General features: G+C 44.6%; 1 protein-coding gene across 4 annotated transcripts in view; it reads left to right on the top strand.

The window, feature by feature from the left end:
* The window catches only part of MIB2 (MIB E3 ubiquitin protein ligase 2), a 39,080-nt gene that overhangs the window by 10,616 nt on the left and 1,530 nt on the right, over positions 1-26,934 (top strand). The window contains exons 2-18 of one of the 4 annotated variants that reach the window (XM_023940486.2): positions 780-1,130; positions 2,040-2,211; positions 9,668-9,774; positions 11,520-11,714; positions 12,948-13,090; positions 14,608-14,715; positions 15,764-15,868; positions 16,508-16,670; positions 17,368-17,501; positions 19,257-19,405; positions 20,057-20,213; positions 20,721-20,875; positions 21,413-21,539; positions 21,880-22,110; positions 23,341-23,519; positions 24,520-24,704; positions 25,420-25,485. In XM_023940486.2, coding sequence (XP_023796254.1) covers positions 884-1,130; positions 2,040-2,211; positions 9,668-9,774; positions 11,520-11,714; positions 12,948-13,090; positions 14,608-14,715; positions 15,764-15,868; positions 16,508-16,670; positions 17,368-17,501; positions 19,257-19,405; positions 20,057-20,213; positions 20,721-20,875; positions 21,413-21,539; positions 21,880-22,110; positions 23,341-23,519; positions 24,520-24,704; positions 25,420-25,485 — 2,623 coding nt within the window. In that variant the 5' untranslated portion in view covers positions 780-883. The remainder of the gene's footprint in view (positions 1-779; positions 1,131-2,039; positions 2,212-9,667; positions 9,775-11,519; positions 11,715-12,947; positions 13,091-14,607; positions 14,716-15,763; positions 15,869-16,507; positions 16,671-17,367; positions 17,502-19,256; positions 19,406-20,056; positions 20,214-20,720; positions 20,876-21,412; positions 21,540-21,879; positions 22,111-23,340; positions 23,520-24,519; positions 24,705-25,419; positions 25,486-26,934) is intronic. The other 3 variants (XM_023940488.2, XM_023940487.2, XM_086860056.1) reach the window with 3 other exon arrangements.

Here is a 26,934-nt window from a genome sequence, read left to right as displayed (position 1 = left end):
AAGATGTGCTGCATCTGTGTGGTGTTCACCTCATTTATCCATTGTCATGGCAATAGGTGGGAAAGCTGTCCCTGTCTCACTGATCCCAGCATTAAATCTGCTGGGTTTATTGGAAGTGGAGCAACAGCCTTTCCCTGTTCCTGCTGTAGCTTGTGGATAAAAAACAGGAAAAGACTGAAACTAATCTGACATAGGCCATGTTTTTGAAAAACTGCTGTTACTTTGCAAAAACAGACCAGCACTTCTTTCAAGTATTAAAACTTCCTGTATCCTCACATTAAAACCAAAACTGACTTAAAGGGCAAGTGAAACTCCACAGTGCTGTATTAAGATAAGATGCATGTGAGGAGACTTCCTGAAAAATAGACTGACTTTTATTGTTAAAATTGTGCTGCTGCTGTTTTCTTGGTCATTTCTTTCAATTTTATTTACTGTGCTTGCTTGTTTCTGCTGCTGTTGTGTCTCTGGTGGCTCTTGTGCATATTCTTGAGTTTGGAATCAAGGGCTGGTACTTTTTGCAGACTCCTTGCCCGGTTCTCTTCCCTCATGCACAGCTCTCTGGAGCAAGTTTTTGGATATTATTGCAGATGCTGATGGGCCTGAGAAGCCTGGTTAGTTATTCTGTCATTCCCATCAGTGCTTAAGCTGTGAGAATCTCAGTTCTGAATAAAACCGAGATTTATCTCCTCAGCAGGTCAGGCTTTTTCTGCAGCCATATCATTTTGGGGGGAAATGTGATATATGGAGTGGCATCACCTAAATTCCTGTTGTGTTTCCAGGTGTGATGACCATGCTGCCCATGACACCACAAGTGCTGCCGATGATCCTGCCCATCTCCCAGACCCCTCTGGAGGAGAAGTTTTAGGGTTTGCTGTGCAGATCTATGGACCTGGACCCTCATGCCAGCATGCAGGTCGGGATGCGGGTAGTCCGTGGAGTGGACTGGAAGTGGGGCAGCCAGGACAGCGGCGAGGGCAGCGTGGGCACCGTGGTGGAGATTGGCCGGACGGGCAGCCCCACCACACCAGACAAGACCGTGGTGGTGCAGTGGGATCAGGGCAACAGAACCAACTATCGCACAGGCTTCCAGGGGGCTTACGACCTGCTGCTCTATGACAACGCCCAGATAGGTGAGCAGAGCAGGGGACAGCCACTGGCAAAGCCACCTCCTGCCCCAGGTCACAGCTGCCCCATGTGCCGGCCTTTGGCCCCTGCTTGTAGAGTGATGCTGAGCCTTGGTCATGGCCAGGACATTCCTGTTTCCCTCTGTGCAAGGGCTCTGCTTGAGCAGGGCCTGGGCCAGGGCACAGCCACCTCGTGCCCCTTCTTTTGTGCTGGGACAGCCTTTGACACCACCTGTGCATGGCCAGAACATTCCTGTTTCTCTCTGTGCAAAGGCTCTGCTTTCCTGCTTTTTCTGTCTGGGAACTGAACACTTTCACTGACTTTGTCATTCTGCAGAGAGGCCCTCCCATATCACTTCACACTGTATTATTGCATCACCTGCAATACACGATTTTTTTCCCCTTTAAAACATGCATTCATCGAGTTTCACTCAAATCCCTGTTACAGTTGTGTGTCCTAATTCTGTAAAGTGTGGATTAGAGAAGTAGGTTCATTCAGAGCAGTTGTGCCAGGGTTTTCTAGGACTTAAATAATTTCTCTTTATAAACAGCTGTTTCTATGCCCAGCATTAAGCATGGCACCCTTCTGTGAGCAGCATTTATGCTGTAATGTACAGAGATATTTGCTTTAGACATGACTGGGATAAAAAAAATGGGAATGTAAGAAGCTGAAAAGAGGTAAACACAGAACTCAGGATTTCTAAAAAAAAATTTTTTCTAAAAAAATTTCTAAACTAGGATCCTAGGATTTCTAGGTGCATTGTGTTTGTGTGTGAAGTACTCCTGCCTGCCCTTGGCTCAGTGGAAAGTCTCTTTTGGAAGGGTTTGGCATTCTGCAATGCCAGAAGGGTGGTTCTAAGAGCCTGGTTTTCCCTGGAATTTGTGTAGATCTCCCATTCCCTTTTGCTCCCCCAGGTGTCCGTCACCCCAACATCATCTGTGACTGCTGCAAGAAGCATGGGATCCGAGGCATGAGGTGGAAATGCAAAATGTGCTTTGATTATGACCTGTGCACCCAGTGCTACATGAACAACAAACACGACCTGTCACACTCCTTCGAGCGCTACGAGACTGCTCATTCCCAGCCGTGAGTCCTCTTCCCCCTCAGCAGATACATGGGGCTCAGTTCCATCCTGGGGCTCTCCAAAACTTGCTGTGTGCACCCCAGGGATGTGCAAAATAACCCAGCAATAACTTAGATGTCTGCGTAATTTATAAAGAAATTAATGTAAATATATCAGGCAGTGCTTGAGTTTTGCTGATTGGGTTGCATGACCAAAAATATTTGTTCTATAGAATAATTCAAATTTATGGGGCTCAGTTCCATCCTAGGGCTCTCCAAAACCTGCTGTGTGCACCCCAGGGTTGTGTGAAATAACCCAGTGGAATCTAACTTTATAAAGAAATTAATTTAAATATATCAGGCAGTGCTCAATTTTTACTGATTGGGTTTTCAAAGGTTTGTTCTATAGAATAATGTCAGGCCTGGTTAGGTTTTATGATGCTGCTTGAAAAAAAGGCAGTGAACAGAAATCTGCAGAGTGGTTTTATAAAGTGACCTAAAAATGATTTCTGCTCTGCTTTTTCTCTTCCTCAGCATGCCCCCCCACCCCCAATTAAATAATTTCTCAGACATGCTTTGCTGTTCTCAGGCCACAGGGAGCCTGTCAGGGATCTTGCACTCTCAAATTGATGATTATTCTAGAGGTCTATTCACTGAAGAGCAGCACTTTCTCACTTACTCTTGCTCTGCATATTAAGTTTTTTTGGAGGTGACTGCTGCACGGATGCCTGTGGAACAGCATCTGTAATTTTATGCTTCTCCATGATTTGCCAAAACATGGGAAATCTGTTCTCCTGTCCTGAGGAAGAACTCAAAAATAGTATCACCAGTACTTTTATTTGCATCTCCTAAAGTGGGCATGAAGATGAATCATGTAATCCTCTTGCCTGCAGGCGAAGGAATAAGAAATCAGCTTATCTCTGTCATTGAGTTTCTTCTTTATTTTATTTTTTTTTTGCCTGCCTTTGAAAATATCACTGTGCCTTGCATCCATCTGTGGAATGTGAAAAGTGTAATTACTGTGCTCAAGGCAGCAGTGTGGGATTTGCAGCTGCTTTTCTTGCCTTGTGGGAGGCTCTGCCTGGAGCTGATTTTGCCAGAGTGGTGTCAGCCTTGGCTGATGCAGAATTCTGAGTCCTGGCAGAGGAGGGATGGTGCTGGCCAGAGAATCTCCCATCTGAGCTCCGAGATTTGTGTTTATCCACCAGATTAGGGTGTTTCTGAAGCTTGTGTTAATATGAGAAGCCAGCCAGATCCTACTGTGAAATGAGCTTCACAATTTGATGTATCTATAAAAATAATACATATCTATAAAAATAGACATGAGGGTTTTTTTTTCTTTTTCTATCAATAACTACTCCAAGTAGTTACTCAGGGATGCCTGCTTGTGTCTTTTATTTGAGCTTTAAGGTACATCATTATACTCACATTTAAATTAAAAGTATAAAAGGCACTGCTGCAGAGCAACCCCAATTTTCTGCCCTGTGCTGGGGGTTTTCCAGCCCTGCAGGTGGGAAATTCTTTGGGCAGCAGGGCTCTGACCCTCCCCAGGAGCACCTGCGATGCTGTCTGGGATCAAAAGGCAGATTTCTGGGTAATTTCTCCCCAGCACTCATCCTCCGTAGAACTTGTTCCTTTTTTTTTCTGAGGAATCTGGGTGGTGGAAGATGTAAATAGTGACTTTCCCTTCCAAGGCTTGTCTGTGCCTGTGTCCAGGCTGCTGCTGGAGTTGGGCAGCGCAATTCTTGCTGTCAGGATGAAAAAAGGATTTTGGAGGATGGCCAGGAGCCCTGCCAGGGCCAGAGCTGGACTTTCCCAGAAACCACAGCACCTCTCTGGAATCTTACGGAAGTACTGGAAAGCTCTTTGAAGGTAGAGCAGGATGTAGTGTCTGATGATGCTTTGGTGGCTTTTTGGTTGGGTGGGTTGTTTTTTTTTCCTAAATAATTTTGCCTTTTTTAACTTTTTTTTTTTTTTTCTGTGAGTGTGGCTAGAGAAAATGTGATATAAATTAACTTTATTCGACAAAAACAACTCTAGGCATAGTCCAGAGTGCCTGATAACCAAATCTTTATAAAATGAGCACTATTCTGATTTACATTGCTGTGTGTTAGCAGGAATAAGGATCTTCAGAATAACAAGCAGCTGATAAAAAATGGAATTAAAACAAAATAAAAAGAGACACAGCATGAGCCTGTCAGATGTGGCAGTGATTTCTGTGAACCTCCATAAAGGGGTAAGGATAAAACAGCAGTTTAATTGGATAATGGAACTTTCCTGCTGTTCCTGCATGGCAGGTATTGATTCCAGCTGAGTTTTGGGATGGAGAGGAATTAGAAATTTTCCAGGAAGAAGTTCCCTGTTGTGGAAAGCTGCAGTTTTAAAGGTGAATGAAAGGTTCATGTTGTGGTTCTTGGAAGTCACTCAGCTTTTGGAGCAAACAGGTCAGAAATGGGTTTGGTTTCAGGATTGGACCAGCAGTGGCACAATAACTGCAGTAAATGTGTGTTTTCTGCAGCTTTCACACAGGGAGCTGGCAAATCAAATCCCTTTTACTCAGAAATGCCTTGTAGTGCAGGGGCAGGAAGCAGTGGGAACATCTTTGCTTTAATGCAAATGTGATTTGTTGGTCCAGGGCTCTGGAGCGTGCTCTGCATTAAGGATGGAATGTCCTGGTGTGAAACAAAGGGCACGGAGCACCTTTGAACAATGCCAAGGAGAGGATTTCTGTGGAATAAGGGAGGTCTGAGCTGTGGAAACACTTTGTCTTGAGCACTGCAGCATCCTTTTCAAGAACAGAAATTGCCTGCTTATGACTCACTGGGACTATTGCTTAGATCACTAATCTCTCTTTTTCTTCTTTTTTTTTTTCCTTCTAAATTAAGTAGAAGATAAAACCTTCAGCAGTTCCCTAAGGACAAAAAGAGAAAATCAGAGTATTTAAAAGTTGTGATAAATGCTGTGTGGATTTGGGTTTTGTTGTTGAGTCTCCTTTAGAGACCAGGATTCTCCCACCTCCTTTCTCTGGCAGGGCTTGGGGATCCTTTGCTTCTTCACAAATTCCTGCTTCTGCTGCCAGAGCCACCCTTGGCCACCTGAACCAGGCAAGGCCAGAACACCCGGTTTGTAGCAGGTCACTAATCCCAGGATTTAGGAGGATTTAACCCCAGACCGGCACTGCAGAAGACTCGCAATCAGTTTTCTAAAGAGGCTTTGAAGACACCTTTACCTGAAGGCTATTTCATCTCTTAAAATGACCTGAGTTTGATCTTGAGGTGATAGGAAGTGCTGATTTATTTTATTTTTTTTTAATTTTGCTATTTGAGGTAATCTCTCCCTGACCTCCTAATTTGTTATTTTTTATTGGTCTTGTTTGATTTGAATTTTATGGCTGTTGTGGCAGAGGCTCTCATCCTTGGCTTAAAAGGATGGAACAGCTCGGTTTTACTGAAGAGCTTTTTTCAGAGTTGTTGTATCCATTTGCTGATTATGGGCTTAAGTAATTGGAAGATAAATCAGTGTCTGTGGCAGGGCAGCAAAGCAAAGCTCATCAAGTTTATATTAGAGCTGGAAAAGTCAGGCACATTCTGGTGAGTTGTGCAAATAATCAAATGTGAGATAATCTCATGCAAAATATGAATGTTGTTACATTCCCATGCAGCAACATTTTGCTTGGATCACCTGCTCAGGCTGGGGCTGAGTTGAATTTCAGATGTGGTACATTTTACCCAGGCTGTGTTCTAGCCTTCTCCACCAGTAAATCACAACCTCAGTAGTTTTTCACAAGCCCTGGTTGGTTTTTTTTCCCTGGCAAACAATGGAGCTGGAGGAGCCGGTTAGTTGCACAGGGAAATGTTTGTGTAACCAAGCACAAGAAATACAAATATTTTTTCCCATTGTGTTTTATGCTGTAGTCAAAACAGAAATTGCAGTTATTTTCATCTATAATTCTTAAACCAGCTCTGTCTGGTGGAGTTACCAGCTGGATTTGGAAACCAGATCCAGGAACAAGTGTGTGCTCTGATTTAGTGCAGACCCATTCAAGGCAGCTTTAATAATCAGCCTCCCATCTGTGTCTGCTTCTGCTGAGGGTTGAGCTAATCCAGCAGCTGAGTGACAACTGCTGTATGTTTCGTAACTGGGCAATAAAGGGATGCAGGTTTATTTACATAGTAACCTCCTCAACAGGTGTTTATGCAGTGGCAGTTTAAGCTAAGAAATTTGGGTGAGGAATATGTGGAATCAAATTAATTTATTAATATGAATTTATTATTTTTTATCTGTTAATGAATTTGTGTGATTTTTACTTTAGGAAAAAAACCACGGTGATTTACAAGATAAACTGCCTGTGCCTCCTTAAAAAACCCCAAACTTGAACACCAAGGTGTATTGTCATACTGGGGCTTCCCTTGTGTAATATCGGTTATTTTGTTTGATTCCTAGAACATGGATTGTTTTCCATGACATATATTATCTTTATCTTTTCTGGAATTACATGATCAAAACTGCAAGCAAGAGAAACCTTCACTGAACCAGCTTTAGCCTGGATTTTGAACTAATAATGATGTTTGGAGGATGACAACAAGACATTTTCACTCCGTGTGCTCAGAGGTGTTTCTGCATCTTCTCAGTGCAATATTCTGCCTTTAAGTGCTCTGGATGAATATCTCTGAGAGCACAGTTGTGAAAAACTGTCTGCAGGAACCCTTTTAGTTTCCATGTAGTAGTCTTGGTCTGAAACTTTTCCTGCTGTGGCTTTCCAGAATAGGATTTGATCCAAGTTACTTTGGGGGTTACCAAAAAACTACAGCTTTTACTTATAAGGATGTGTTACAAAGATACAGCTGGTTTTGTGAAGAACTGGGCCTTTTCAAGGAAGCAGAGGATCAAAAAGAAAAAAATCTAGGTAAAGACAGTTCCTGAAATAGGTTTCTGTGATCCTGGTCTCTCTCCAGCGTCCTTGTCTTAGTCTGGCTCCTGCTTGAGCAACCAGTAGCCATCTGTCAGAACTGTCTCCCTTTATCCTTTGCTGGAAGAGCTTCAGGAAAAGCTTTGCTAGAGGGATTAGAAAACCTGGAATTTCTTGCATTGACATCACTTTTGCCTGTAGTTCCTGCAACACCTTCATGTTGGCTTTTCTGGAGGTGGATCTTTGTGTGTCCTGGCAGGGATGTGTCTTTTTGTGTCATTTTGAGTTGAAAATCTGGTTTAGAGCTGTGCCTTTCTGAAGGGATTCATGTGATATTTATGGCCTGCCCCCTTACAGGGTGACCATCCTTCCTGCTTCCTGGTCCCCTTCATTGTGTTTACTTCTTCAGATAAGAACTTTGTGCAGCAGAAAGGTCTCACAAAACACATCAACGATGCCTGGTGCGAAGGAGCTCTGGCTTGCTGCTGCAAATTAAAAGTAGTTTTTGTTTCAATTTCTCCAGATCAGTTGATTTGGAGATCTCCTATCCCTCTCTTTAAAGCAGGGGTGATGCTGCTGTTCCAGATGCTGCAGCAGAGTTCTCAGGGATGTCAAAAGCCAAATAAGCACCTCAGAGAAACTTGAGCACAGGCAGAACATCCCCAGGGAGTGGTTCCCATCATGCTGGAGAGAGCCATAACTTCATTCTATACAGTACATGCTCCCAAGTGCTTTCTAGGCTCTGCAGTAATTTAATATCCTTGGAATTTGTAGGGCAGAAATGGCTGCAGACTTGTGCTATGACAGTCAACATCGTTACTAAAGGCAGTACCACAGTGATTAAATTTATCCCTGGGGGTATTTTTGCATCACATGGAGTAACTTTGGTAGTTATCCAGTATTTGGAGCAAAATGTTGAATTAGATTGGTAAGAATCATTGTCTGAGGAGATCTGGTGCTTGCATCACTCTGGTGGTGCTGGTCAGCAGTGGTTTAATGCAGGGTCAGAATTTTGGTAAGGCTGGTGAAGGAGGACAGTTCTGGTGGGTGGCCCCCAGCATTTTCAATCTGACAGAAGATGGAGTTTCTTACATTTTCCTTCTTTAAGGAAGCTCAGCTTCCTAAATTGATCACAGCTTTGTTTTTTTGGTCCCCATCCACAAATTTCAGAGGAAGTGGCAGGTTAATGTGAGAGTGTTGAGCTGGGGAATGACCACTGTTACATGATAATCCAAGAAGGTTTTTCTTCTGCTAAGAATAGAATGAGTGGTGGGTATTTTGCTATTTAAGCATCTTAAGCTCAGTTTGGTGCTTTATTTTACTGTCACTGAGAATCTTTGCATTGAATCTCATCCCCTGTGACAGAAGGGTTTGGAAGAGAGAATCATTATTTTTATCGCTTTGTCTCAGGGCTTGGCTCAGACATCTTTGATAAATTTTTAGAAGAACATTGAACAAAATGCAGTGAGAACATCTGAGCTGTTTCAGAGGCTGTACCCAAATCCACGCTGGTTTTTGATGCCAGTCTGTAGTGCCTGACACAGTGCAATAAAATGAATGCTGAGCAGGGGCTCTTTATAGCTGAGCTTTTTCCTCCACTGTCATTATCTTCTTTCATAACAATATCCAGCCTTGATGGTGCTTAAACCAGACATAATCTCAACCCTCCAAATACAGGGCCTTCCTCCTTCTCCTATTAAGCTCCAGCCTGGGTAATTAATGAACATTCAGTGATTATAAGAGCAAGGCATAAATAATCTCTCCTTCTTTTGAAATATGAGGCTGTAAACCACAGGTGGGAGATCTGGAGATAGGTTAAGAAACGTAAAAGACTTAAGCATTTGCTGGATAAGTAAACAGTAAGTTCAAGCATAAGCTTTTTATCCTCCCGAGTCTCCACCTTCCCTCTGGAGGTATTAGATGGAAAATAAATGCAGTGCTCTGAGGTCAACCCTACCCCCAGGAAGCTTCCCCTCCCCTTGCCCTGTGGAACAGCTGCTGAACTTGGGTTGCTCTGTCTGGACTGGGAGTTGCCAAGAGCCTGTCTGGCTCCAGGGGCATGGATTGGGGCACTTTTGCAGTTACCTAGAAAAGGGGATTGTACCCTGGGTGAGCAACTAGGCAGGTCCCTGTGGATTTTGGTGGCTTGGTAACTCATGAGAAGGCTTTGTGGCAGCCTGGGGACAGCACACACAGAGCCAGCAGGGAGATTGCTGTGACATTATGGGAATTGGGAGCTGCTTTAACAGGACATCAGACCCCCTGTTCACTATCACGTAGGTACCATTTTCTTTCTCCCTGCCGCTGGAGGGGGTGTGGGGTGCAGGGCAGGTGGGAAGGTCTGTGAGAGTCTGGGAATAGTCCAGCCACAGCACTGCTGGTGTGAGCTGCTCTGATTTTCTGGTTACAGAATCTGCTGAGCTCCATTAATGCCTCTGTGCAGGCCCAGTAATGTCCATTACCCTAAAGTGAAGGATGGTCCTCATGTGACAGCCGTCAGCTGGAACAGAGCTTTGTCAGTGTCTGTAACAATAACAAATTCACTTATTTCCTCTGATTTTGTTCTTCCAGGGTCCTAGTGAGCCCTCGACAGAATCTGACTCGCATCACATTAAAAGGGACTTTCCAGGGGGCTAAAGTGGTCCGTGGGCCTGACTGGGAGTGGGGTAACCAGGATGGTAAGCTGCCTTTGGGATGTCCTGTAGAACACCATTTGAGTATATATATATGTATATATGTGTGTGTATATATATGTGTGTATATATATGTGTGTGTGTGTGTATTTTTTATGTATATATAAAGTATTCTTTTATTTTTGCTGGTTAAAAATCCTCATCTTGAGCAGCAGTTTCTAGGGGACTTGTTCAGGTGATGCAGGTGCCTGTTCTTTAGAGTAATTAATATCCATTGTTTCCTTGTGTTTGTTGTTTGTCACATATCTGTGACATAAACCACATCCAGGGTGTGGGGAGGAAGTTTTGCTGCTCATCTTTCATAGATGTGAAAACCACTGGGAACCACCCTGGAAGCTCTTGTGTAAAATTGTAAATGCACACCATGTTACAAGAAAATGAAGACTCCTCTCTTCTTAAAAAAGCTTTAATTGATAGTGGAAACTTTATCTGATTTTGTGTACAGTATCTATTTTCTTTTGGAGTTCTGTGGAGTGTTCTTATTTGGATACTTTCAAGAACAGTGAGGAGAAATTATCTCTAAGGAGGGCTTCACATGCTGCGCTTGATGAAAGACTCTGTGATTACTGGAGAGTGGTTCCAACTTTCTATAGGAATTGAAACCTTCAGGCTGAAAATGCAGTGGGACAAAAATGCATTTAAAGCTGCTTTTGGGTTGTAATGCTTGTCCACAGGTCCCTGATAGCAATTTCTGTGTGGTGGTCCAGGGCTAAGGGACCTTTCCTGCCCATTTGTCCCAGAGCCCTGCACACACACTGCGGTGTTTACAGCTCCTTTTGCCCCTGAAGAATTAAGTCAAAAGTTCAAAGGTTTCCAAAGTTGACTCTGCCATTTGTTGCAGCTCTGAGTTCAGCGGAGGATGTGGATTCTTGCAGGGTCTGAGTGCAGAAGCAGCTTATGCTCAATACAGCTTATCCATCCTTTTGAGATCAGAGTAGCATTTACACGTCTGAGACTTGTGTTGCTTATGGTGGTGCTGACCTGAAAGCAGCTCCCTGAGCAGTAGCAGTGAGAGGAACTCTAAATCCCCCCCTTAGCTGTTCTCTGGTTTTGGTGGAGCTGCCCCCATCCACAGCCATGGTCTTGTCACGAGTAGAACTGCCACCAGCGTTTGTATTGTGCTTTTTAGATGTGCTGGTAAATGAGGAATTCAGCTCCTTCAAAGCTGTTAGATTTCAGGACTTTGTAGACAATCAGAAGTTCCTCAGTGTGACAGATGTTGCTGTCCCTGTTTGGGGAAATGCTGGGACTTGCCCAAGTGCACCACAGAGTGACTGTGGGGTTGGGAATCTGCAAATCTGGTTGCCGTCACAAGGCTCGGCAAGGCTGTTGTCCCTTGGATCAGAGCACAGCCCAGTGCTCAGCCATGTTCACCTCCACACATCCATCCTCCTGTTCTGGATTCTTCCAGCTGCTCCTTGCTTGAAGAAAACAAAGTTTATTTGATATTCCCCCACATGGATGGTGTTGAGGAGAGATTTAAAGATCCTGGGTGGGTTTTGCAGCACTGCTGAGTTTTTTTTTTGTTGCCACAGTGTGGTGCCATGACACCATGTGTGTGTTCTCTAACTAGGCTATGCTCCTGCAGAGCAGGAATTCTCCACAGAATCATTCCAGAATGAACGGCTCGCTGGGTTTCAGAAAATTTAATGCAGAGATTCCCTCCTAAGTGGTCAAAATGAGTTGTCTCATGATCCAGTTTTCCTGACTTTCACTTCTTTTCCCCTCAGGGGGTGAGGGTAAGACTGGTCGTGTCGTTGATATCCGGGGCTGGGATGTGGAGACCGGCCGCAGTGTTGCCAGTGTCACCTGGGCAGATGGAACCACCAACGTCTACAGGGTGGGCCACAAGGGAAAAGTGGACCTCAAATGTACTGTGGAGGCTTCTGGGGGCTTCTACTACAAGGAGCACCTCCCAAAATTAGGTGGGTAGAGACAAATCTTTGCTGAGTGAAGTCTTTGTTGAGAAGTTGTGATTGATGTGGCCATTGGCACTGAAGACATTTTTTATTTGGAAGACATAAAACCACCTCCCAATTTTCTAAAGTTCCCCCATAATGACCATCATTTGAGAGAATTTGGTTTGTGTGTCAACATACTGCTTGATCTCAGAGTGCTTCATGAAATATTTTGGACTTTCAGTAGTAAAACCATCAGATACCTACAGTTGTATCCCAAGGAATACAAATTGTGCTGGAAGTGCAGGAAATTCCCACTCTGTTACAGAGAATTCAACTTTTCTCACTTTTGTTACATTTGCTGATCCAGAGCTTTACATTCTTCAGGCAAACTGTTGTCCACTGTGCTTTTAGAGAGCAAACACTCTCCTGGTAGAGCCAAAAGTGTGTTCAAAGGGGGAATGTGACCAAAGGAAGACTTTGAAGAATGGAACAGACAAAAATTAGAAAAAGTGATGGGAAAAGGTGATGTCCGTACCGGCAACTTGCTGCAAGCCCCCTTTCCTCTTAAGTCCAAGGAAGCTCCTTGTGGTTTTGGACTTGAAGCTTTTTACCCAGGTGTAATGTAGTTTTGGGGTTGTTTTTCTTTTAATGAAGTGCAGGGACCATCTTTGACCTGAAGGAAACCAGAGGGGCCTGTTCTTGTGTTTGCAGCAGCAGAATCAGGGTTTTTATCAGACTTTTAAGAAAAAACTTTTCAGGCAGATTTTTATCAGTCTTTCTCACACTTTTCTCTCCCTGAGCAGTTTGGCAAGAACATGAGGCGAGGGAAGGGTTGGATGAGGAACTTACTTCTGGGGGTATGGCTGCATGGGAAGGGTAGGAGGGTAAGGAACTCCTCAGAGTGAATTCTGTGCCTGCCTGTGGAGAGCAGAACTAATTTTGGGTGCTGTGTGGGTGTGACTGAACAGCAGTTGTGGGTGAATGGATTGCTAAGAACAGTTCCTGGTGTCTGCCACAGCCTGAGAGGCATTCCTTGCTCTGCAAAGGGACAAAATGTATCTCATTAGATGCTTTATTAATATCCAATTATAGTTAAATCCTACTGATTCCTCTGTTGCCCTATAGAGTGTATAGGGCATGAAAGGGGGTTTTCACTATTCTGCCCTAATTAATTTTCAACCCTTCTAACAAAGTGAGGCACCCAAGATGTGTGACTGCACCCTGCATGCCTGTGGGTACTGTCCTTGTTGTCCCCAGGGAAACCAGCTGAGCTGCAGAGGAAGGAGAGCACAGACAGGCATCCCTTCCAGCACGGGGACAAAGTGAAGTGCCTGCTGGACATTGACATCCTGCGGGAGATGCAGGAGGGCCATGGAGGCTGGAATCCCAAAATGGCTGAGGTATGTCCCTGGATTCTCCCTGGATGCAATTCCAGCCTCTCCCTCATTCTGCGCTGCTCAGGAAGTTACCTGAGAACATCTTCATGTGACCTTTAAGTTGAACTGAATCACAAATATGGATTTTTTTAGTGATAGTACACTGGAGTCAGAATTATTTTTAGGCTCTTTTGGATGAGAATGGCCTTGTGGATCCCTGCAAGAGTCTTGGAAGCAAAAAAAACCCAAAAACTGCTGGTTTGTTTGTTTCTAAATGAACCATGGATCTTTTCTCTGTTGTTCTGGATCCATTCCTTGTTTGGCTTCTTTTGTTCTGTGCATTACTGGTAATTACAGTTATGTTTTGTCAACAGTGGGCTCTGTCCCTGACCACAGCTAAAATTTCTCAGCCCATATCATATTTTTGGAGCTTAGTCTTGCCTTTAAATTGAAGAGCCACCAGTCTGCAGTCACCTGTTGTTTTAAAAAAAGCCCAGAGAGTAGAGGAAATATAGATATGGCAGCTATTACTGTAAATAACATGAATAAATGCTATAAAACTATCAAGATATGTTAAATATCTATCCTGTCCCAACCTGCCCTATAGGTGGGCAGACTTTTTGGAATCAGGCTTTAAAATGTCAAGGCAAATTCTGTCATTTCCGTTTCAATGTGGAAATCTCTTAAGTGAGCATCAGCCTCTTTTTTTGGGGTTTTTTTTTTCAGCCTGGCAGGCAGGAACTTGTCATCTTCTAATGAACTTTAACAAAGCTGCCAGTGGTGCCATGAGATTTTTTTTCCCAGCTCAGGAATACACCCCCTAAAACTGTAAATTTTGGGTGTTGCTATGTCTGTTGTTGGTTGTTAAACCTCTGTGCTCCTGAATTCCTGTTGTTGGGGAATGCAGGGGAGAGGGATATTAAACAGAGAAACAGGAACCTCCTGTCACCTCAGAAATTGGCATTTTTTACTTCTTTATAAACCATGAGCTGCTCAAGACCTGCCAGAACAGCAGATCTAGAACCCTGCACTGCACAATTATATTTTATTTTGTGTACCTTGCCCTTTTTCCCCCTCTCAGAGTTTGCCTTGCTTGTATTTTATAATGCAGAACAATGTTGAATTCCCTGCCCACCTCTGTCATTTGGAAAGAGGAAAATTTGTGCTGCATTTTCAACCATTTCTGCACTTAACTCTTATCCCCCTCCTCCCCCAATATGCTGCTCTTTCAGAGGGCCTTTCAGAGGAGCTTTTCCCCTCCTTTTTGCAGAAAATTTCATGCAAACATTGAAAATGCTGGGATTAATGGGAAAATGCAGAATTTAGGATTTGGAAATGTTGGGATTAACATGAAAATGCAGAATTTAGGACTGGGAAATGCTGGGCTTAGCAGGAAAATACAGAATAAAGGTTTGGGAGCACTGTGGATGGGAAATGCTGGGTGATTTAGCCATTTATACCTTGGCTACCTTCTTTCCCCACTATTAAACAACGTGATTTATTTTGGGGCTTTCCCCTCCTCTTTTTGTTTTTGTTAAAAGTTCATTGGCCAGACAGGGACCGTGCACAGGATCACAGACAGAGGGGACGTGAGGGTCCAGTTCAACAGTGAGACCCGCTGGACTTTCCATCCTGGAGCCCTGACCAAGGTAGGTGCTGCATGTGGCCTGGAAATGCTGCAAGGAAGTCACTGAACTTGCTGGGTTAGGGCTCAGTGTGTCCCCAGCAGGTGCTGAAGGAACATCCTGCTCTTCTAAACACTATTGTCCTGTTTTATGAACTTCCCCATTTGCAAGTCCTTAAGGTAAACTCCATTTCTTAATTTCAGCTTCCAGTCCCTCATCCTTCTGCAGCTGCCTTCCTTTGTAATGAACCTTTTCCCCACATAATTTCCCTTTGATTTTTTTTGTGTCTCCACGTTGTTCTTTTTTGCATCTTTGTCTCACTTCTCTCTGATTTCTTCTGAGTCTTTAATCCAGCCCTTCTAATTTTGTGGCTGCATTTCCAAAGCTCACAGTTCTGGCCTTCCCCAGAGGTTTGAGGACTTGAGAAGCAGATGATTAGAAATAGAGATAGTTAGGTATAGAAGAAGCTTCTGGAAAACCACAAAATCCTGATCTGAGCAAGGTTACAATGCTAAAAACTCCCAATACCAGTGGAAAATGCAGTGTCAGACTGTTTACACAAAATTAGTCTGCTCTGAAAAGTGTGTTTTGACACTGCTCCCTTCCTAGCTCAGTGAGCAGTGTCTGGCAAATTGCCAGCACAGATAAACCCTGGTTTCCCTTTTCGGTTTTAAATAACAAACAGATTTAGCTTCCTTATTAAAGCAAATTAAAATCTCCAGTGCCAAGCCAGGTGTAGCAAGGACCACGAAAACTTCCATGCTTTATCCAGTATTAATTATAAACAATTTGGAGCAAAATAAATTAAGAAACAGCCTGTTCCAAATTATTTCCCTACTTAAATGTGCACTTGGCTTAAAAGAGAATTGGATTGTGTTTATTTTGCAGCTCAGTGGTTACAGCTTTCTTGATAGTTGCATTTATGTTTTGCAGTGCTGTTTTTTGACTCAGCAGGTGTCTTGTTTGTTGGGATTTTGGGATTGGGGTGGAGGGGCGGATCACTATTCATTTTTTGTCTGTGTGTGTGTGTGTCTTAATTCCCCAAAAGCTTATGACTTTCTTTTTCTTGTAGCTCAACACCTTTTGGGTTGGTGATGTGGTCCGGGTGATAGATGATATGGAAACAGTGAAGCGGTTCCAACCTGGTCATGGGGAATGGACAGATGAGATGGCACCTGTGAGTGCGCGCCAGTTCCAGGACAGTTCAGTAACCTCCTGAGCTTCCCCAAGCCCTCAGCACTTAGACATGGGCTTGTAACCCTCAGAATTCTTACAGGGAAGCCCCTGCCCAGCCCCTGGTGCTGGTGGCTCTTGGTAACACCACTGCGTCCACGGCACCCAAACAGGACAAGAGTGAATCCAACAAAAAGGATTTGGCTGCCACCAGCTCATGTGAGAGGTTTCCATCACCAAAGTCCTCTTATGCCCTCCCTGGTTCTCTGGAATGAGGCGAGGAGGTGGAAAAATCAGCCCAGTATAGCTAAAAAGTGGGATACAGGTTCCTCCAGGAGCTGTTAAAGCCCAGAGGAAACCATCCGCAGTCCCAGCTTGATCAGTTCTATTCAGCACCTCCTTTCCCAGCCATTTCCAGTGTGTCTGGGAAAACCCTTCTAGGGCAAACCAGTGAAAGAGAAACTGGTGAGAACCCTCTGGTGTCCTCGAAGTGGGAGCTGTCTGCGAGTGTGTCACTTGTCCAGTGCTTCTTTTCACACAGCAGGAGCTGCAGCTTTACGAAAAAAACAAACAAAAAAACCCCAGCTTTGGGTCTAAGAACTGCAGCTTTGGGGGGAAAAAAAATCCTCTTTTTTCCTTGCAGACCCTGGGGCACATTGGGAAGGTGATCAAGGTCTATGGGGACGGAGATCTGCGAGTGTCAGTGGGGGGACAGTCCTGGACCTTCAATCCTGCCTGCCTGACAGCCTACCAGAGGGAGGAGGAGGCCAACCTGATGACCACGGAGAGTGCCAAGGAATCCAAAAGTGAGGGACAAACCTGGTCCCCCAGGGGCTGGGAGCTCTTTGGTACAGCTCTTTGGATGGTGGCAAAATCCAGATGTTCTTCCCTAGATGGAGAACTAAAGTCTGGCTGTGCCTTACTCTGGCAAGCAAAGCTGGCCTTGACAGGAAAATGCAGGATTTAGGACTGGGAAATGCAGGGTTTAATGGAAAAATGCAGAATTTAGAACTCAGAATCACTAAGCACAGCTCTGCCCTAGATTCAGTATTTCCCTCATTGTATTGTCTCAGTTCCCTGTTCCATCCTGTTTCCTGTACAAAGACACTGATTCTTGAGGGCTTGTGAAATATTCCCAGGTCCGTGTGTGGAACTGTTGTGAAATCAACAATTGTTTTGCCTAATCTGCCCTGAAATTGAGTTTGGGATCACATGGTGCATGGAGAGGATATTTTCTGGTAGTTTGCACATCTGTTCAGAATTTTTTTTGTGGCTTGACCATCCTTATTTCCTCTGGGTGTCAGGATCATGTGGAAGAGAGCACAGACTTGCCAGGATTTTTTTATTTTCCTGATGTAGATGTATCTGGAACTGTTTGCACAAATCAGACTTGAGGCAGAACTTGCAAAATTTTTAACTTTGCACTGCTGGGGAGCTGTGACACCTCTGTCCCCTCAGACACTGAGATGTGTGGTGACAGGTCCATTTTTGTCTTTTTTTCAGGTACTTTGGTGACTGTCCTGGAGAAGCTGCTGTCACAGAGGACAGAGTCAGAGCACACAGGGTGCCTGGTCATTTGTGCAGCCCTCAACAACACAGCCAAAGTCCGGGAGCTCCTCCAGAAATACCCAGACAAGGCAAGTTTGGAGGACAAAAATGGCTATTTTTCCTTTGTTTCTGCTTTTTAAAACATCATCATAAAAGGTTGTAGTCAAGCAGGGGAAAGGATGCTTGAAAAACAATAGCTTTGTCAGGCTTAGTGATATCTCCGAACAGTTGAAACATTATTTTGCTGCAATTGAGGATTAAATTCACAAGTTAAATATGCATATTTTATGCCTCTGATTTGTGGCAATAAATTTGTACTAAAGTCCTTACACTACGTTCCCCAAGCTGGCTTTTCCCAGATTTCCTGTGTGGCCACTGCAGCTGTAGAATGAGGGGGAGAGGGGTTTATCTGTAGGAAAACAGGAGCAGATATCAGAGGATCTGCTGTAAATGAAAGGCAGGGGTTGTGTTTGGCTGCACTTGTCCTTAAAGGACCTTGTAAAATTACATTGTTGGAATCAGGAGGCAGAAAAGTTGCCCAGATCTGTGCAGTGTCTTATCTCATGTCTGACTGGAGCAGGAACTGGGCTGGACTCGTTGCTGGACAATTTCTGTGCTTGCAGTGTGCCAAACTGTCAGGATGACATCTCCTGAAACCTCCTTCAGGGAGGGGCTCGGGGTTTAGGAACACAGGAGAAAAAAAGTGCCACCAAAGTCTTTCAGTAGTGTGTCCTTGGAAACCATGGGTGACAAAAAGAGGTTTTGCTGTGGCTGTGGGGCTGTGACCCAGGATCAGCTCTGGAGGAACCCCTGTGAAGCTGATTTAATGGTTATTTGTCTGCTATTGATTATACTTCTTTATTTATAAACTTTATTTGGCTTCTGAGAAGGAGACACAAATACTTGCAATTTTTAAATTGATCCCAGATAGGAAAGTCCCAAGAGTAAGGAAACCATTATATGATCTGTCATTTTTATGAGACTTCAATTTCTACTCTAATATTTATATTAATAAATTAGCTATTTCTATTACAGTCTTACAGAGAGATCAGGCTGGATTTGAGGCTTACTTAGAGGAAGTTGGAATTGCTTGGCAGGGTTTTTCCAGCTTATCAGCACTGTCTGCCCCATGTAAATGGAAGAGCAGCAGTGACCTCTAATTCCTCTTTGCCCAAAGGACTTGCCCATCATTTTGAGCCTATCCAGGGAAGTGCTGCCTCTCCTGTGCTCTAACTGCTGCAGAAAATCAGCTGCAGGGAAAAATCCTTGATTATTAACTTGTTCTCCTTGCCAGTCTGCTGAGGTCTTGTGCCTCCGTCTCCTCTTCTTAGCCTCCCACTGGCTTCAGTAGCTGCTTTGCCTTTTTTTACCTCTTGTTCTTCTTTAACTCTCCAAAGCTCTCACTGCAGCACTTGAGCCCCGAGATCTCCCCTGCAGCCACTGCACCCACTGAAGTACCTACAGCAGCACAGCACAGCGGGGACTTGGCACCTCCAGAGCCTTATGCAAAGCTGATTTGATTTCCTCACACATTTTCTTCTTGGGAAGGGAATTGTTGGCAGAGATACCAAGGAGTGTTATGCTCACAGGCTCAGAGCAATTTTGCAGCAGGGCTCTGCCATTGTAGAGCTCCCAGCTCTTTTCTCTCACTTATCCCCTCTTGACTAAACGTGCTGTCCCCTTTCTCTTCCAAAATGTTCTGGGACAAGGTCAGCTGGGAGCTTCTGGCCAGAGAGAGGAGCCAGCAGGGCACAAACCCTTTGGCATTTCTGGGATGTTCTCACCCTTCTCCGGGCACAGGACAAAGGCATCTCTAATTTTCTGTGTCTCTGTCCTTCCCAAAGGTCGATGCCAAGAACCAGGGCAGGACTGCCCTGCAAATTGCCTCTTACCAGGGGCACCTGGAGGTGGTGAAGATGCTGCTGCAGGCACACGCCAATGTCGACCTGCAGGATGACGAGGGGGACACAGCACTGCACTATGCAGCCTTTGGGTAGGACACCTCCCCTCCTGCTGTCCCTGATGGAAAATTTCTATCCTAGATCCAAATAGACACTCTATGTGAAGGATGTGTGGCTGGTGGAAGCTTTTCTCTGGTTTTTATGTTGGGAATGGCCTTTGAGCTTCAGCCCACAGGAGCATTTCTTTTTCTACAGCAGCATCCTTCTTTCCAGAAGGATTTCTACCTAGCACAGGATTTCTTAGCCCAAGCATTTCTTATCCTTCACAGCTAGTTCAGTTTCTATGCTTGGAATTTTCAAGGAGGATCAGAAAAAAAAAATTGATAAGGAGGTTTTAGTGATGATTTTTTTTTCAGGGGATGGGGGACATGATTTAATTATTTGAGATCAGTTTGTTTGGTTGGTTTCTCTAAGTTTGTGCATTTTCCAAAGCAAGATGAGATTTTGAATTTTGTCATCAGTTACCAGGGAAGAATTCATCATTAAGAGTGGGAATTCCTGTTGATTTAGAGAAGGGAGCGCAAATTAGGAACGTTTTTTGAGGTTTTTTTAACACTGAGAGGAAGTGGGGTGGGGCTGAGATAATACAAAACCTGAGTTCTGTTGCTTTGTGAAGAGAAAGGATTTACTGTGTTGACTTACTGGATTGATTCTGATCTGGTTTTGTCCTTGCTTTAAACCAGAAACCAAGCTGAAGTTGCCCATGTGCTGCTGGCTAAAGGAGCCAGTGCAGACCTGCTGAACAATGCCAAGTGCACAGCCCTGTACATTGCTGTCAGCCAAGGGTTTACAGAGGTGGTGAGGGCCCTTTGTGAGCTCAACTGTGATGTCAACCTCCCTGTAAGTTTGGGACTGCAGGGATTTGGGGCAGGGCGGTGTTTGAGGACTTTTTGAGGGGGCTTTTGGGGGTTTGGTTTTGTTTTTTTTGAGGTGGGGTGCTTCTTAATGTCTCCCACCATTTGTGGCTTTGTAGAATTCAAGTCATCCTCTGAAAATGCACTGGGAAATATTCCTGAATTTCAGTACCCTGAAATTCCAGGTTTGAGTCTGACCCTTCTTCATCATATCAGCATTCTCTACTGAACTCAGGCTTCCAGGGAGAGCTGAGCTGCTGTTCCTGTGTGTTGTGGCCACACTCCTGTTCCCAGCAATAAGATTTTAAAGATTTTTTTAAGGCAGGCAGTGATGGTGACTTGAACCCAACCCATTTTTAGGGTTTGTTTGTGTGCTGGTGGGGCCGTTGTGTGCTGGGTCAGTCCCTCGAAGCTGGTCAGGAGTTTCAGCAGCTCACAGGGGGTTTCCTTGGAGTTTCTGGTAACCTGTGTTTGCTTTGGTCTCCATGTGTAGGATTCCCAGGGAGACACCCCCCTTCATTATGCTATCACTCTGGATTACAAAGTCGTGATTGATATTCTCACTGAAGTTCCCAACATAGATTTCACTGTCCAGAACTGTCAAGGCTTCAACCTGCTCCACTATTCTGCCCTGAAAGGCAACAAACTGTAAGTGACCTTTCTTTTCTTCCTTTTTTATGCCTTTTGCAGATGTTAATTTGTGCTGGCTTTCTAAGAGGGTGGCAGATGTGCTTCTGGGTAGTTGGTTAAACATTTCTTGGGTTTGGATATGGCTGGATAGGGCTGTTTGCCTCCTTCAGGCCTTCACAGGAAACTCCTGCCTGCTTTCCCCAGCCCATCATTTTCATGCTTCCCTAGGCTAGGAAATCTCTCTGTTTCTGAACAGTCTCAGATGTTTGGGTTCACACATGGAAGGACAGGAGAAGGTCTTAGTAAAGACTGGGAGTCTCTAGAACTCTTCCAAAGATAAATCTACTTATTATTTTCGAAGCAAAGGGGTTTTCTCCTACTTTATTAAATGATATCTGAGGGCTTTTGTTGTATTCTTGTAATTCAATTTGTGGGTTTGAGGGACTGCTCTTCACTGCTGATGTCAGCACCACCTGATAAAACATTGATAACTCCTGAGCAGAGGAGAGGCAGAAATTAATTCTTCCATCTCTAATAACCACTCCAACTCTCTAGAGCCATAAAGAAGATTCTGGCCAGGGCTCGGCAGCTGGTGGACTCCAAAAAGGAAGATGGATTCACTGCCCTGCACCTCGCTGCTCTCAATAACCACATGGAAGTTGCTGAAATTCTCATCAAAGAGGTGAGAAAGAACTCAAAACCACCATCAGGAAAACCTGTCCCATTCCCAAGCCCCATATTTCCCAACCATTCCTGAGTTAACACTGGGCCCCACAGGGATGTCCCTGTCCCTTTGAGGAGCTGGCATTGTTTGAAAAACAGGGATTTGCGTTCCTGGGGTATTTTCCTGTGGTACTGTCAGGGAGGAGAGAAGGGTGTCTTAGCTAAGTACAAAATGGGTTGGAAATGGAATGTTCAGTGAGGATAGAATGGGATTTGGGAGCTCCCAGGCCCCACACTCTCAGTTTTCCAGTCAAGCTTAGCAGCCACATTACCCTGTGATACAATTCCTGCTTTTCCAGGGTCGCTGTGATGTGAACCTGAAAAACAACCGGAGCCAGAGCCCGCTGCACCTGGCTGTGATCCAGGGCCACGTGGGGATGGTGCAGCTGCTGGTGAGCCAGGGTAGCGATGTCAATGCTGAGGATGAGGATGGGGACACGGCTATGCACATGGCCCTGGAGCGCCAGCAGCTCATGGCCCTCGCCATGGAGAAGCGGGAGGGGGAGATGGGAGCATCCCTCCTTTCCAAGGTGAGCAGAATTCCAGCAGGAAAATCTCTGTTACAATATCAGCAGGCTGTGGAGTCTAAGGGGGTGAAGGATGGCAGGGAAACTCTTTAAGTTCCCCTCCAGTTCCTTCATCCAGCCCAGATGGGGAGCACAGAAACCAGCCTTGCCTGTGGGAAAGCAGGAATAGATCCTCTTGAATTTATAACATGAAACTTGACATAGTCAGACAACAGTTCAGAGCTGTCTCTGATATTTTTATGAGACAAAATATTTCCAGACATGGGAAAGGTCATGAATCCAGAGCCAAGAAACTCCTGGGTTTAATTCACGCTCCAGAACCACAGAAATTAATTTCTGTTTGATGGCATGGAAAATATGAGGAGAGCTGACCACAGACACACAGTTATCTGCAGATGTACAGCAGAGGGAGAGGGTAGATGGAGTAGCCTGGAGGAGAAGGGGGAAGCTGTTACAAAGCCTGAACTGGATTTCTCTCTGCTGCTCTGTATCCATGGATATAAAGATCTAGAAATCAGTTCAGGATAGGCCAAAGGTGCAGAGATAATTTAATTCACTGGAAAATCTAGCATAGATTTTGTTAAATTATTATTATTGTTTAATTAGAAATGGTCAGAATAAGCAAAACCACCCATTCCTCCTTTTTAGCTGTTGGTGCTTGGAAGAGCCCAGTGCATTGTGCTTCCATCCTGCTCCTTACCAAACCACCAGGAGATGATGGCTCAAGTGCCGGGCCAAAGTCCTGGAAGTCGTCAAGAGGGATCTGTGCCTACCATTTCCAATATTATTTACAGTAACATCTCTAAATGCTGTAGATTCCTTCACATCTGATTTTACTTGCCCTGACTGACATGCTCTGGTTGTTTAAGTCAGTGGAATATGTGACTTGACTTCAAATTATTTGGGATCATGCACATCGAAGTTTGGCTCTTTAAAAAGCTGTTACTTAGGGCCCCTGCAGCCCCTGTAGGGCCTTCAGCTGAATGCCTGTTTCTCTGATTTGTAGGGATAATCACCAGGTAGGATCAGTCTGAGGCACTCTTGGCCCTGGAATGTAAGATTTGAACCCATTAGTTATGTAAAGGCAGAAAGTACCTTTGTGTGCTTTCAAAACGTTCCACTTCTAAGTTTTCAGTACAGGGTTTAAGACTTTATTTAGATTTTGATGCAAATCAGAGCCAAAGGATTAGAAGCTTCTTCTGTTGACAGAGTGTGTTTCTCAATTTCTTTTAGCTGCAGGCTTCTGGCTTCCTGGGAAATGTGGAGCTGAATGTTGGGACTGCCATTGCCTGCTACTTAGCACAAGAAGGAGCAGATATTAATTATGCAAATCACCGGGGAAAGTCTCCTTTGGACCTCATTACAGATGGAAGGATTGTCCAGATTGTCAAAGACTTCTCACAGAAATTCAGGTAATGAGCCTCAGGAAACCCTTGCAAACCAGAGTTTTCCCCAGCCCTGGTGTCTCTGCAGCTGCTCCAGGAGGGATGGAGAATCTCTGAAAGCCTCTGGACATCACCCTGAGCACATCCTCTTTGTTCTGGTGCTGCCCTGAGTTTCTGGAGTGGTGATGTGAGTGTGTGTGCTGAGTTTGGAAGGATTGGGAAAAGCAGATTAATGAGGCTCTGTGCAAACTCAGCCCCTTGGCAATCTGAGGAGCCTCTGAGGCCAAGAGAAACTTACAGAGTAATCCTGGGTTCTATTTTGCTTTCATTTGATTCCTCATTGACAGATATTTAAAGAGAGTGCAAAAAAAGAGTGGGCACCAAAACCCACAGGATGTATTCCAGTGCTAGATAAACACTTGTATTGAAGCTGATAAGAGAAATAGCTGAGAAAAACGAGAGTAGAACAAGTCAGAGCTGGCTTTATCTTGGGTTCTGAGAAACATTTTTTTGGATTTGGACTTTGCAAACATGAAAGCAGAGTTCTGTTTGATCTGAGGGCACAGACTCAGTGCTGTTCCTGCTGGAGGAGGAGCCACCCAGCAGTGCTGTCATTGGCCACTGCAAATAACAGGTGAAAAGTGTCCCTTTAACATCTTCCACAGGAATTCTGTCAGTGGAATATGTGTTGGATTGAGTTTTTTTGCTTAAAAAATGTCATTTCTGTCAGGCTGACATTGCTCATTATTGCTTTCAGCAAATAATTGTGCTGTTAGCTGTTACCTCCAAAAATGCAGTTTCAGATTGTGTAAATATTAGAGATCCCTGCTCTTTTCCTGTCTTTTTGGACAGAACTGGTCAGGATCCCAACTGAGCTTGTCCCAGCATGGCAGGGAAGGTTCCCAGGTTTATCCAGCTGGGCCTGTGCTGCTCTATCTCCCTGTGGGGTATTTCCCAGAGATAATTCAGTGTTACCCACTGCTGAAGGGGCTTGTGGCTCACATTTCCTGCTGGCTCCTGGTTGCAGGGAACAGCAGGTTTCTTCTGAGAGCTCAACCATCACCTGCAGCCTTCGCCGTGTGCACACCACGCCCAACACCATGACCAACCTCAGTGTCTCCAGCGTGGCAGTGCCCACAGAGTGCCTGGTCTGCTCAGAGCTGGCCTTGCTCATCCATTTCTTCCCATGCCAGCACAGTATTGTGTGTGAAGGTGAGTCCACACTGACTTTTTCCCGATTTTCTTCATGTTTTTCTCTTCTGTTTCCCCACCCAGCCTCCCTCTTTACCCTGTCAGAAATCCAGGCATCCAAACACATAGCTTTTGTGCTGTTTGTGTCCTAAAGCAACCCCAGCATGATTTCAGCATCTCAGACAGCCGGCGTTATCTCCGAAAAACACAGAATGTTCTGTCCACCTGCTGGTTGGGATTCCAGGCAGCTTTGCTTGGGCTTATAATGCCTGGGTAATTCAGAAGGAAAGCCAGTTCTGGCTGTCAGTGCTTTATTCCCCAAAAACCTCCTGAGAAGGATTTCCCTCTCCTCTGGCTTTCATAACTTTTCATTCTTCAGGATTTCAGCTGATTTAAGAGCAGTCTGCTCATACTTGTCAGCAAGTTCATCTCACAAGGCACAATATGACCAGAGGGAGTTTGGTCAGAACTCTGTGCCAGAGCTTCATCCTCTTCCCCCAGAGCTGCAGCAGCTCCAGGGGCACAGAGCAGGGAGGATTAAAAGGTGGTGTGTTTGCTGCTGACCTGGGAACGATTAAACAAGAGAGCAGGGTACAGCTCAGAATGCAGGTAATGACCTCATTCTGTGCAGGAACAATCCCTTAATCACCCAGGGAGGCCTCAGGTTGTTCATATCTGATATTCTTGAGTCTGTTGTGGGTTTAATTGTCATCTCTCCTTGTGTAACTTGTGGCAGAATGCTCCAGGAGGATGAAGAAGTGCATCAAATGTCAAGTGACAATAACCAAAAAACTGAAACAAGGTATGTCCTGGCTGTTCCTGCTAATCAGGACTCTGGGGAGGGTCCTGCACAGGCTTCGTTTGAGGGGTATCAGTGGTTTTCAGTGAAATAAGGGAGTTCATTTATTTTGACTTTGTGTGTGTGTGTGCCTGTTGTGTTACCCACCTTTAGAAAGAAAATAAAGTAGATTTTAATAGATTTTCTCAGGTGTCCCAGGCCAAGCTTAAGCTGCATAGACAGGACAAGACATTGAAGGGAGCTTTACCTGGGCCTGGCTTATTATTTATATTGAAAGCAAACACCAAGTTTCCCAGTCTGGTTTCACATGGGGTGGTTTAACAGTGAAAATTCATGAGGGAGGGAAAAATCACATCTTGTGCAAGCCTTACTTCTCTATTGACTGAGAAATCAGTGTCTGTGCAGGGGTGGCATGACCCAGCTGTCCAGAAATCTCAGAGCTGGAGTATTTCAATAAAGCTCTTCAGCCCAGTTTCAGACAGATTCGTCTCCTGTCCATGTCAGGATGAGCTGTAATGTCAGCAAGGCAGCAGCAGGGTTTGCTTTTGCTGTGGGATTGATGCAAGTTATCACTGAAGCCTTTTCCAGAGTGGTTGTGAGGGCTGAGATCACTCTCAGGGCACTGTGAGTATTTAATTGCATGTCCTGCTGCTCGTGACTGAGCATTGTGGGCTTTTTTTGGAGTCAGGCTTGAGCCTTGTGATTTGATGCCTGGAAAAGAAAACAGGAATCAGTCCCATGGCATTGGACATGCACAGCTGTCAGAGCCAGAATTCCATCATGCCAGAAATACCACTTTTGACCTGAAAGTGGACCAGGAGCATTTGTCTTGCCTGCAGACTGGCAGCAAAATAATGATGGGAATTCCAAATAAGACATTTGCAGGCAAATTTCCAGTGGAGGAGGAACATCAAGGTCTCTTAAATACCAGCAGGATTTCCCTGGCAATGATGTCTTCAGTGCTTGTTTTTGACAAACTCCACTGATTTGAAATCACTTCTTGCACTACTGATGTGCAACTAATTCCAGAATGCTAAGGACATCTGTAATGAGGTGTAAAGCTGCCTAATCAATGATTCAGGAGCAGAAGATGAGCAGCGAGAGCTGCACTGAGCTGAAACCAAGAGAATGTTTACCCGAACTCCAGTTATCTAGGATTTGGGATTCTTTCATTTCACAGAGTCGACCAAATGACTCATTTATGTAGCTTCATTTATGTAGAAATCAACACAAGTGATTCAGGTGGTTTCTTCTTGTGTGACCATGTGTGTCCTGAAAAACACACACACATTTCTTAGACATTTCTTAGCCAGAAATTGGAGTCCCAAGTGTAACCATGAGGTTGAGAGAACACAGTACCCTGTAAGGATTCCTGGATTGGTGGGGCAGAATATCACATCCAACTCTGAATTTTCTCACTTGAAGGGAGCAGCATATTCCAGAGCACCAAGG

Source organism: Cyanistes caeruleus, chromosome 22 (assembly GCF_971803275.1).
Source record: "Cyanistes caeruleus chromosome 22, bCyaCae1.hap1.1, whole genome shotgun sequence".
NCBI lineage: Eukaryota > Metazoa > Chordata > Aves > Passeriformes > Paridae > Cyanistes > Cyanistes caeruleus.
Note: the sequence above shows the minus strand (reverse complement) of the source record. Positions and strands in the feature narration are given on the sequence as shown.